Here is a 12,925-nt window from a genome sequence, read left to right as displayed (position 1 = left end):
AAATAAAAGGAAATAGCTAGGCATAAAATTAACAACATACATCCAAAACGTATATGAGGAAAATTACAAAACAGCTTGGGAATGCACAAGATTATGCTTGAACAAGTGGAAAACATTCCATGTTCTTGAATAAAAAGAGTCAACATAATAAAGATATTGGTTTTACCTAAGTTAATTTTATAAATTTAACACAATCCCAAGAAAATATCTGCTAACCCCCTTTGAGGATTGCCTCAGCTGCTGAGAGCCCTTTCACCTTCCGCAGGCAGCCCACATCCAATGAGGGATTGAGGCAGGAGTACAAAGGCCTGGCCCCTGCTCCAAAGGGGAATAACTCTGCAGAGCTGTTTCAGTCCCAGAGCTCCCTGCACAGTTGGCTGAGGCTTCCCTTGGGACTGGATCACAGCTCAGCTTCTTCAACTTCCTGCTTCTTTCCTCTTCCTTCCTCAGGCATGGATCCTGAGAGCACTCCCTAATAAAACTCCTGCTTACTAACCTCGGGTAAAGTACAGTTGTCCCTTGGTATCCCCCACAGAGTATTGGTGCTAGGACCCCCTGTGGATACCAAAATCCAAGGATGCACATGTCCCTAATATAAAACGGCGTAGTATTTGCATATGACCTAAGCACATCCTCCTGTATACTTTAAATCATCTCTAGATTGCTTATGTTACCTAGTACAATGTAAATGCTGTGTAAATAGTTGTCATACTGTATCGTTTAGAGAATAATGACAAGAAAAAAAGGTCTGTACGTGTTCAGTACAGACACAACCATAGTAGGCCTTTCTCTCCAGTGTTGGTTGAATCTGCAGATGCAGAATGCAGATATGGGAGGGCCGACTGTAATTAAACAAGGACGTCATTAGACTGAGGTGGCTCTGATGCCTTGGTAGCCTATGGAACCTAAACTAAACTGAAACCTAAGCCAGAGTCAGTGCACTCATACCCAAGAAAACAAAATTTAAGAACAACCAATCACAAACAGCCAACTAGACTTTCCCAAATAAGGCAACCGCTTCAGCTAGAGCCAATCAAATAATTTCCTCGCTTTGCTTCCACATCTACTCTATAAAAGCCTTGCCCCTAGATCTTGTTGTGGAACACTCCTACTTCCTTCCTGTTTGGTGCTGCCCCATTCAAAGGATGTTTGCTCAAATAAACTCCGGAAAATTTTAATGTGCCTCAGTTTATCTTTTAACACCTCTATCTCAGAGTCTGCTTCCCGTGTAATCCAGACTGCGACACAGTCTGTTGGATTTTGGATGATCCCTGAGCACAGACTCTTTAATCCTAAGGGATCAGACATGGTACCCTGGGCCTGTTGTTTTAGGCACAAGGCTGCTCTCTATCCCTGGAGAAAATTACTTCAACCTGATTCTGATACTGCTACATTCCTGAGGAATGGTAACCTCCTGTAGTGCCTCTAGTTTGCCCCTCCTGTAGAATATTTCTCTTCCCTCGTAGATGTGGTTGCCTGGTTTAATAAACATGACGATGCTATATATCTTCCGAACAGGCTCTGTACCACTAGCCACACTCAGCTGTTGGTCCACAACCTTGGCTGTACCATCACAGACAAATGGATCTCCATGGGAGCCTCCAAACACTCTAATTATATAATATGTTACATATGTACTTAATATATATAATTATATATTATAATATATAGTTAATTAATATACATTAATATATGTATATGTAATATATATTTGTATTATTATATTCAATAGTATTATATATTATATTATGTTTCAGAAGTATGCTCAAGTTTTCTACCTTTTGTAATACATTTCAGGTTTTTGCAGTATATTACCAATTTTCGACTTCACTTATTTTTACAGTTGTTCATAGTTTGAACTCCTAATAGTCACAACATCCATAGTGAAAAATACTTTTGTTTTTAAACACTTTCATTTTAATCATTTCACATAAACTGGATTTTTATTACTCAGAAGAGTTCAAGTCAACTCAAGCCCCAGCTATTAGCATCATTTTGTAATGTGTAACCCTCTCCACCAGGAATATGTCCTGTTGCAGTAGCCGCCTATAAGGAGAGCTCCTCTTCTCATCTGATTACTATAGTGGCCAGACTCTTGATCGCAGCTGTCATCTGGAGTCGCTGTGACACAAATGTCTGTTTATAAGAAAATATGGAGAGATTATTTAACTCAGGACTACATAAAGATAATCAAAGGATTGATTTTGCATCAGTGACCTCACATTATGAAATTAGAATAATATAAATAAAAATAATTAATTAAAATAACTCCATTCAACAGCCAATAATTAGTATACAGTGGGGCTCTAATATTAATTTCTAATTTCCTCTTCCTAAAAGAGTTGGTGGAAACCCTTAACCTGATGTTGTTGGGAAACGTCTGTTCTGATCTTCTCTTCTTCCTGAGCTGAATATTTTGCTGTCTGCTCTTCCTCTGTGTGTCCCATACAGTCCTTGTCACATCATCTGTTCTGGTATGTAACCCCTTGTTTAGGAACCCTTATTATGATTTGTAGAAATATTCTTAGTCTTGACATCAGTCATTGTAAAAAAATCACTTTTGGTACACTTTGTTTAGCACTTATGTTGCAAATAAGGTTTGTTTTTCTTAAACATGCTCTGGAATATGTCTAAGTATGACCTCTATCTTTCTGAAGCCTTGTAGCTTGGTGTCTCTGCCTGACTCCATATGATCTGGGGCCCACCCCTCTGTGTTGTGCTCCTTTGTCCCTGCCCAGCCTGTGCTATGGCAATTAGATCATAGGGGAAAGAGACATCCTCTGGTTCTTTGGGCAGGAAGAGTCATTTCTCTTCCATCTAAACCTTGTCTCTATCAGCCAGCTCAGTGTGTCCACACAGTTGTTGGCCTGTTAAGGTGAGTCATGAACACTCACCTGTCATCTGGCTTGTTCCTTTCCAACTCTACTTTGATTCGGTTCCTGCTTGGTCCCCTGGCCCTGGGGCAGGTCTTTCCTTTGGCATCTTAAACTAGCCTATGGACTTTTGAATTGGATCTCAAGTCTCTAGCCCAATGTCCCAGGAAGGGCTTTAACTTGGATTGAAGCTGCCTGCCCCAACTCTTGGGCTGCTTGAAGATATGATTCCCCTCTAAGAAAGTCCTTGAGGCCAAAAGCAGGTCTTGGCCCATTGAAAGTTCCCCTACTGCCTTCTCATTGTCCCCAAGGAAGGGATTTGGACACTCTCAGATTAGGATTCAATCTGATGATGAATGCTTCACTGGGCAGAACCAGAGGCCCTATAACACTTCCAACTAAACATTCTTGAAGAACTGTCCTGGCTGCAATGGCTGACCCTTTCATCATTTGATCCCTCAATGTATGTTTAAAGAAAGATTAACAGAGAAGTTGGGAAAAAGAAACTAGTAACCTCTGAAGAATCTATTTTTAAAACAAAATTTCTATCCCCTGTCAAGCTTCCAGCATTAAAAAAAAAAGTGAAATGTACAACTTAGATCTTATCTGGTGAACTCTGTTCTGCACAGCCTGTCTCTTTATTGAAACCTCCTGTGGCATTATAAGAGACTCACTGAAATATCCGTTAATGAAAAGTTGGACAGCAAGAAAGAAGTAATAAGGACATTTTATCTCTTTGGCAGTCTTCTAATAAAAACATGAAAGGAAAGTAAGTTCATTTTAATTAATGAAAGAAACATGGATTTCATCAAGTTGGAAAGGCAAATAAACACTGCTGGGGGCAGACAGCATTCCTCTGTGCTTCTTGGTTACAGGTGTTGAGCATTGCTCCACCAGAACATGAATTAGGTTGATTGTACTTGTCTGTTTTCATATTTGGTGTTCCTAGGATTAATATCACTTCTTATTTATAAGGGTATGTTTCCAATGATGAGCACAGTGCCTGACACAGATCTGGTGCTCAATAAATCGTTCTTGAATGGATGAATAAAAGATAATGCATGACCCCTGTCTGCAGGAATTTATTATCTTGGGAAGAGAAGACACAAATGCACACAAAAATAAATGATCCTATTATTTTATTCATTGTTAATTTTTCACTGTTATTATCTTATTATTCACTATTAGTCTTGTGGTATTTGTAATAAGTCCTAAAGGTGGTCAATGATGTTCTTTGTACGCTGGACTGTGTCCAGTTCTTCCAATGCTCCAGCCTCAGGCTAGCCTCCCAACTCTGCCTGGTGTGCTTGTCTTCTTCAATAGTTGATTAACCCTTCTTTATCCTTCAAGTCCCAGGAGAACAGTTATTTCCTCCTGAGGGTTCTCCGAGATTGCCTGGGTTAGGTTATCTGGCCCTGCTGCATGTTCGAGAGCAACATTCAGAATTAGGCTTGTGATCACTCTCCCTGGATGTATTTCCTGATGGAGTGTGAGCCCCAAGAGGGCAGGAGCAGCCTCTGTCTTGTTCATCTCTTCCCCAGGGCTCAGCATAGCAGATGTTCCATAAATGTGTCTGTAATGAACAGACACCATCTCATTAGGATCACCTTGACATAGGTAGGGGGCTCTGGGCAGGGAGCTGGTTTTGGAATTGATGAGGAGCAGAGGCCTGGAGTAGAGAAGAATGTGCTCAAGGCGTGTGCTCCATGGCCCAGCAGCACTGGCATCACCTGGAGCTTGTTGGAAATGCAGCTTCTCAGACCCCACTCCAGACCTGGGTGATTTGTACGCATGTTCACATTTGAGAAACACCGCTTTTAGAGGCTTCACCTGGCCACATGATGCTGCAGGAGAAGACGGACCTTGGGAGTTACCCCACCTGAACAGGCCTGGACAACTGCCTGGATGTGAAGACAGGGGTGGTCTCAGAGACCCTCTAAAGGCTCCTGTTTCCCCTACGATCAAGGCCTGAGTTCTAATTCAACCCATTTTGACCTCATGGAGCACAAGGTAGCTTCCCCATTACCTTTGTCTGGGTAAAATGCCGTGTACCAGTGAGTTTTCTCCACAGGCTCCATGGAAATGCGATTCCTCTCCTGGCCTCGTTGCCAGCTGCACATCGAGAAGGTATAGTTAGCCTGCAGTGGACTCAAAGCTTTAGATGCCTGGGCCCTTGGCTGACTTTGCCTTACTGGAGCCAAGCAAAAAAGATCCCAAGCAGATCCTACAAGTATCCTCTCCACCCATCCCACCCCACCTCACTGGACACGTGAGTCACTTGCAGGCTAGGTGAGGGGACAGAATGTCCACAGCTAAGGAGGCCGCAGCTTCAGGGCCCTGTGGATGGAGGTGGATGGGTAGGGCTTGGCAAGGAGGAGGCCAGCATAGGCCATCTGCAGGGTGAGGCAGTGGGGACATGGGCTCAAGGTTCAGGTCCAGGGGCTGTTTTATGCCAAAGCAGGAGAGATGGATATTTCTAGAATCCACATCAGAGCTGGACCAAAACTTTCTCTGCCACCAGTGATTTCTCATTCACAGACATGCCCAAACCCTCTTCTAGTCTGAGGGCAGCAGAAGCTCAGGATCCTCTGGTAGCAGGCGGATACATGGACTGGGGTGGGATGAGATGGAGGTTTGCTTCAGGCTCTCATCAATTCACCAGACCTAGAGCCAGGCCCTCACTAGGCCTGCAGCTCCCCTAACCAGAAAAGAAGCATTTCATACAATTATTTCCTGAAAAGCCACCCTACATTGCTTCTTTCCACTTTTAGTTCTCAGAGGTGGCTTTCCTAGCTGCTCTGAAGAATATACCTCTGTTTTACTTGGAGCCACCTCAGCTTAAACACCTATGATCTTGTTGAATCAGCCCTATGTTTGGCAAAGCCAAGGTCCCCAGACCCACACCCCAGGGTATAAATAACTCCTTTTGCTGCTTCAAGGAGGCTTTGAATTAAACCCTGCCCATCCAAGGCCACTCTGCCCATCCCTGCCACCACCCGTTTCCTGGGTTCCTGCTTCAGCAGCCCCCAGCGCTTATACACTGGGTTGTTCAAGGAGCAGCTAGCCTGTTTGATCACTTGAAAAAGTGAGGCAATTTAAGATCGTCTTTAGGTGCTGCATTGACAATACTCGGGAAGAGCCTGCCTGAGTGAACTGTGGGCACAAGGGCAGGGAGAGTGGGGAAAGAAGTGGGTATTTGAAAGGAGGATGAGAGGGGCTGGGAATCCCACTCAAGCATACGCCAAGATAATGGCAATACTGCATGGTGGATCAAAGTGGGTCTTAGAACCTTCCTGGCCTTTTAAAAAAATTATTATTTCTGGTTTTTTATCTTTCACTAACTACTTTCTCTCTTTCCTCATCTGTAAAATGGGTTGTTGTAAGGTTTAACTGGAATCACGCGTGTAACGCGCTTAGTACAGTGCCTGGTACTTGGAAAGCACTCAATTAATGTTTGCTATTATCTGTATCGCTCCATTCCGGGAGTAATTGGGGTGCTGGAAGAAGACACCCAATCTGATATCCTCCCAGCCCCCAAGCTAAATAGCTCACTAGGGAGGATGATGGGACAATACTGTGCAGAAAGCCCAGGGGTGGTGGCCCTGGGGAGGGACTCTTGGAGCCCCAGGTGACCTCTCCGCCCAGGCGCCCGCCCTCCCCAGCTGTGGGCGGCGGAGCAGCGGGCGGAGACGGTGGCCGAGCGCTCCACTAGGCCTCCGCGTCGGCGGGCGGGCGGGGCTCCACGCCTAAGCGTCCTGGGCGGGCAATATAGCTGCTCTGCGGAGGCACTAGTCCGCGGGGGCAGCGCGGCGGGCGGGGGCCGAGACCCACAGATCGGAGCAGCAGGCACCGGGCGGCGCGGAGCAGGGCGAGCGCCATGAGCAGCAAATACGACGTGGTCGTGGTGGGGGGCGGAATCTCAGGTCAGTTGCGGCTGCGCGCCCTCCTTCCTCCGCCCGCGCTTGGTCAGGTGGCCTCCCGGGGAGGCGCGCGGGGAGGCCGTGGGGGCGGGGGCTGCTCCTAGGAGCCCCGGACTGTCCGTGCAAGGGCGAGGATCTAGCGGGTCCCGAGCGCCGTGCACAGAACCCTCTCTCGGGGGAAGGATTTGGTGCGCCCTTGGACAGAAGCCGGGGGCTGGAAATCTGTTGAAGGTCTGGGACCAGAGTTTGAACTTTTCCCCCGGAAGGCTGCCAAGCCTGCGCTGGCTATAATTTTCCAAGCTAGGGGAAAGGGGGTGGGCAGGCGAGAGACTCCTACGGTGGGGTGGCGCGAAGGTCAGTTATTTGCCCCAAGCGAGTGTCATTTGCTCCAGCCTGACGTGAACCCTCCGCACCCTCGCTTGGAGCTGGCATGCATCAAACATACTGTTATCCTGGCACCAGGAAAACGACCTTGAACAGCTCGCGGTTCAGAAAGAAGGAGTTGGACCCCGGGGCCATCGATTGCCGGAGACCCTCCTGTCCCTGATTCTTTGTGGTTCTGTGATTGTCATGGGTCTACCTGGGGCTGCAGGGCCTTCTTGGCAAATGTCTTTTCTCCCATCCTCTCCCCCACACTCCTGCTCCCTCCCCCGACAAGGAACGTAGGGTGGCCAAGCTGCCCAGAGGGCTAGGGCGGAGAAACTTGGCTCTCTGGCCTAGCCCATATTTGGCAGGGATAGGGACAGAGACTACCCTCTCAGACACGGGGGGAGCTTTGCCCTCGGCAGGGGCCCCCAAAGACAGAAGCCAGGAGGGATGGGGTCAGTGGGGGGACCCACCCTCTGAGGGGGGTCAGGTGGATCATATGGGATGGCGTTAGTGGGAATAAGCAAAACTCTCAGAACAGCCTGTTTAACAGACTTCCGGGGGTGCTTTGGCCAAACACTCAGGGCCTCCTGCTGCTTGAGACATCTCCAAAACTCATGGATCTGTTGGCTAAGACTTGCCCTAACCAGATCTTAGGAGCAGGGATCAGCCTTGCTCCCTGTGAGGCAGGCAGGGCAGAGAGGCTCCTACTCTCCTGTGCCTGGTGAGGAAGCCAAGGCGTTGGATGTTGGGGGCTGACCCTGGTCCTGTGCTGCTCCTTCCACTCCAGCCCTCCTCACCTTTGGGCCAGATCTCAGGCTACCTCTTCTGTCTCGCTGGCCCTCCTGAGCTCACCCACACTGGGCTCTGTGCCTGGTGCTGCAGCCACATAGATGCATAAGCACAACAACGTGCTGCGGGGGGCCGAGGCTATAGAGATTCAGTTTTCTTTCAGTATTTTTGACATCTTCTCTCCGAGAGGAGCTTGGACTTAAAAACATATCTACGTAGGTGTTTTAGAAAATATTACTAAGTGCTTTTGATGTTGCCTTGCACAGTACCCCATTTTATGGAAGCTGAAGTTTCTCCTTCCAGGCGCGCAAAGTCCTTATCTTCCCCAACGTATGTCCAATGGGTTCAGATTCTTCTATTTTCCCTCTTTATTTTGCCCTTTCTGATTCATACTCCAAACCTTCAAGCTCACTCAAATTATTCATGTTAGACTCATACAGGAGGGGTAGATAGGGGTTTAGGTATTTTTACAAGCAATGGTGAACCTCTACATTCACCCCCAAACTCTCAAAACATGGGACTGATGAGTAGATCTGCCTTTTCTCAAGAATATTACATGGAATAGGCATTGTTCTAAAAACCAAGCAAGCAGGGTTCCAAGGCCTGACTCAATTGCTTATCTGCTACATGAGGATAACATCAATTAGTCATAGCTAGGTTACAGGGTCATTGTGAAGGGCAAGTGAAACAATGTGTGAGAAAATAGCTTTGCGAAGTGTGACAGTTTACTCAAAAATTTTACTCATTTATTCAAACAATGGGCATTAGGGAAGACTGTGGTAGGGAATGCAAAAATGGATCACATTGTTCTTGCCCTGGAAGATTTGTCAATCCAGGAAGGGAGATGAGATACCCAAACAAAGACAATAGAAGGTAGAAAGTGTTAAGTGCCACAAGAGTGATTCATTCATTAATTCATTATTTATTTATTTATTTTTTCCCCCAAAGCCCCAGTAGATAGTTGTATGTCATAGCTGCACGTCCTTCTAGTTGCTGTATGCGGCCTCAGCATGGCCGGAGAAGCAGTGAGTCGGTATGTGCCCAGGATCCGAACCCAGGCCGCCAGCAGCGGAGCATGCGCACTTAACCACTAAGCCATGGGGCTGGCCCCACATTAATTCATTATTCATTTATTCAGTGAACATTTACTTCCTGTCCCACATCCTATCCCAAAGGGAATAAAAGATGAATTATACAGGGCTGTTGTCCCTGGGGCACTCACAAGCTGATGTGGGAGGCAGAGTCATGAACAATTAATACTAATGAACTGTGATAGATGCTTTAGTAGTGCATGCACAATGTTCTAGAGAAGGTGATTGGAGAGAATGTCAGTCACTGCCTGAGAAAATCTGGGCAGACTTCACAGAGGAGGTGACATTTGAAGTTAGGTCTTAAAGGATGAATATGAATTCACCAGGAGGCTAGATGAAGAAAGTATTTTAAGCTAAAGAACAGCTTATATAAAATCACAAATATGTGAAAAAACACAGTAGTGTGCTTAGGTAACCTTAAGAACTTCGGTGTGGAGAGTTGGGGGTCTGGTGGGAGACCTAGTTACAAAGGTCAGTTGGGATGAATTGTGGGGAGCCTTGTATGTTATCCTCAAAAGGTTTAGTTCCTCTGTGGTCAATGAGTGGCCACTGAAGATTTTTCATTCACAGACCGACATGTGTCAAGTGACAGGAATATGGTGATGGTGTTAGCAAAGAGAGGGATGCGAAGGAGAGGAAGAGCAAGGCTGGGGGAAAGATGGGGCATCTACAGTTGGAGGAGCCGGGAGGACATCCAGGGAGAGATGTCTAGCAGTTGGAAATGCAGGGAAGAAGTTGGGCTTACAGATGTGTGCGACAGAGAAGTTTTATTTAAAGCCACTGAAGTAAATGAAATGACCCAAACCAAGAGTGTAGAGAGGAGAGGACGTCCAGGCCAGAACTGGAAGAGAAGGTACTTACCTTCTCCACAAGGAGGAAGATATTTCAGTCATTCTCCGTAGTTTGATGAGACAGGTGAGGAAACTGAGAAACTGAAAAACACTTAGTAAAGCTCAGATCTTAGCTCAGGTGTTGTTTCTCAGGGCTGCCTTCCCGAATCCCCCCAAATTGGATTAGATGCTTAACTCTCCTCTGCCACCTTGTTCTTTTCCATGCATTTTTAATTGTTCACTTATTAGTGTAATTGCTCATTCAATATCTTTCTCCTCCACTAGGCTGTAAGCCTCTGGAGCCTGAGGAGGTGTCTCTTTTCCTCCCTAGAGAACTCCCAACCCCCAGCTCTAGAGGTCTCCCTGGCCCAGTTAGCACTCAATAAATGTGTTGGATTAATGAACTTTAACTTTACACCAACAAAGTAGCAATCGATTGGATCTGAAATTCACATCCATATACTACCAACCCTTTTGCATTTCATGCCAAATCACATTGAGAATGGGAAAAGTAGTAAAATCAGAATTCTAGAATTAGTAGGTGACTGACACAATGATTTATGTTTAAACGTGTCTGAATTTGATTTTGGTTTTTAAACTTTGTTAATTATTGAACTTGGGACATTCTGGTAATTCTCTGATAGTTTTTAAAGCTGTCAGCAAATTTTAATCGCTCTCTTTGGGATAAACAGATGTATCAGGTCTATAGTGGGTTAATATATAACTTTCTTTTTTAATGTTTGAAAAATTCTAAGGCAGCTGTAGAATAGCTTTTTAGAAATGTGTGTGGTATATAAATGCATATCTATTGAAATCTCTTTCACCCAAGGAGCAGGTCATCTCTGGAGACTTGGCAGGGTAATGGCATTTCCCACGTGGAGCTGGACAGCAGCACATTGCTTCTCAGTTTTAGTGTTTGGGCTGATGCAACCATGGAAACTATCTTTTGCAGTTCTGGAATGGCTCTTGCTCAATCTTCAAAATAAAAGCTGAAAAAGGGAAACTCCAAGCAGAAAGGAGAAAGTTTTTACCAGGCTTGAGAGAGGATATTCGACCATCTGAGGGTGGCAGGCCATTGGCTGACATCCTGAAAGAGTGGGAACCAGTCTTCCAAATTGTAACCAACACCTGGCAGGTGATCTGTGTGGTTAGGAGAGTGAACTGCAGGCTGGTGGGACAGGCCTGGGCAGGGGGCGTCAGAGATGACCCATAAAGGATCATGAGTTGAGGGACGCGGTAGGCAGATGTGGCCTGTGTGTTAATAGCAAAGCGTCCTCCTCACCTTTGATGAAGAAAGATGGAGAACTTCCCTGGACTCCTGTAACCCACCTGAATGTTCTAAATAATAATTGTATAGAAGTGCTTGGAAATTGGTACATCCCAGTTGAGAAGAGGATATAGAGGCAGTATGACAAATTAAAACAATGTATGCTTTAACATCAAACAGACTCATTATGTATCCCATTTCCTACACTTAACCTATTAAAAGTTCCATCACCTCTCTGTTCTTCAGCTGCCTCATCTGTAAAATGAGACTCCTAATGCCTTTATGGCGTGGGGGGGCGGTTTGCTAGGATTAGAAAGAATGCACATGAAGGACTGTACACAGTGGTCATTATGGCTTCAGCTTGTACCTTTGGAAAATATATTCTTATTTAACCTCTAGGGTTTTTCAATATATGGGAGCAGAAGCAGGTATTTCTGTGTCATCACTTTTTCCTCTTCACCAACCAATTATTTTTCTTGCTGTGAGGCTTTTATAAGGTGGCAACAGGATGCAAGGTTGGACCTGCCTGGTTCCAGCCTCGTCCTGCCCCACCCCATCCCTTTATGCCCTCCTGCGAGGGGCCTGAGGAGCTCAGGCTCACCCTGGTTCTGGGACCCACCGTGTTCCTCATCAGGAGACATATTGGAGCCTGGCTGTTATTCCGATTCTGACCTGGTCCTCATTTCAGCCACATGACTCCTGTCTTAATTATAATAAATCAAAAATGTATTAATAATAAATTATAATATTTATTTAATAACATTACTTAATAATAATAAATAATAAAAAGAGCTAGCATATTGAGTGCTGCCTACATTCTGGGCAAAGTGTCAGGAGCTTGATTTCTCACAGCAATTCTGTGAGGGTTTAGAATGACAAAGTCCTGTTTTTTCTGCTTGATTCTAATACCTGGGACACATTGGTGGGAGGGGCGGGCTTGGTGAACTGTGTGGGCAGAGCCAGGTGCCACCAGAGCACAATTTCTAGGTCTTTCTATATCCTCAGAAGTCACCAGGGCACGTTTAAGGCTTGGCTCAGCCATTATCAATGGCAACAATTTCCTTCTCCTCTGGCTGGGTGTTGAGGTCTAAGCTCCCTGTCATACAAGGGCAGTGGTAGAGCATAGAGGTTAAGATCATGGCATCTACCCTGGTTCCACCGCTAACTAGCTGTGCCAGCTTAAGCAAAATTGGTAACCTTTCTGTGCTTTAGTTTTCTTATCTGGAAAATAGGGATAATAATGGTATCTACTTCAAAAAGTGGTGGAGAGGATTGAAAGAGAAAATGTATGTAAAGTGCTTGGAATGAGGGTTGGCATCTGGCGAGCCTGCCAGTGTTAATCAGGCTGACAAAATGGTCACTAACCACTAGTGGATCTGAAGTGCCAATGTGTCAGCTGACTCTACTGCCAAACTTTGGGCTGAGGAAGTGACTAGTGACTGTATATATACATGTACTAACACGCACACACACACATGCACACACACACAATATTATCCTGTAACGGGGATGCTGCTTCCCAGCCCTACTTTCTTGGCTTGTATATGATTTACTAACTCAGATGATGCAAGAGAGCCAGCAGCTCAATTTAAAGAAAAAGCTTAAACTCTAATTAATTTTTAATATATATTTAAGAGATAAATATGTAAGATACTCTAAACAATGTAGAACACATTTGTATATGAAGACTTCTAATTCATTTGGTGCCTGACAGATGTTAATATTAGGATCACCTCACTGTTACTCAATTTAGCATTCGTTTCCATGTTTAATGTCTTCTGCTCCC

The 12,925-nt window shown here is 45.4% G+C and overlaps 1 protein-coding gene across 1 annotated transcript in view; it reads left to right on the top strand.

Moving 5' to 3' along the window:
- Positions 1 to 6,648: 6,648 nt before the first annotated feature.
- Positions 6,649 to 12,925, top strand: part of MAOB (monoamine oxidase B) — a 111,079-nt gene continuing 104,802 nt past the window's right edge. Inside the window, exon 1 of the mRNA XM_058535685.1 lies at positions 6,649 to 6,796. Within this exon, the coding sequence (XP_058391668.1) occupies positions 6,751 to 6,796 (46 nt within the window). The 5' untranslated portion in view covers positions 6,649 to 6,750. The remainder of the gene's footprint in view (positions 6,797 to 12,925) is intronic.

This window comes from Diceros bicornis, chromosome X (assembly GCF_020826845.1).
Source record: "Diceros bicornis minor isolate mBicDic1 chromosome X, mDicBic1.mat.cur, whole genome shotgun sequence".
Lineage (NCBI taxonomy): Eukaryota > Metazoa > Chordata > Mammalia > Perissodactyla > Rhinocerotidae > Diceros > Diceros bicornis.
Note: the sequence above shows the minus strand (reverse complement) of the source record. Positions and strands in the feature narration are given on the sequence as shown.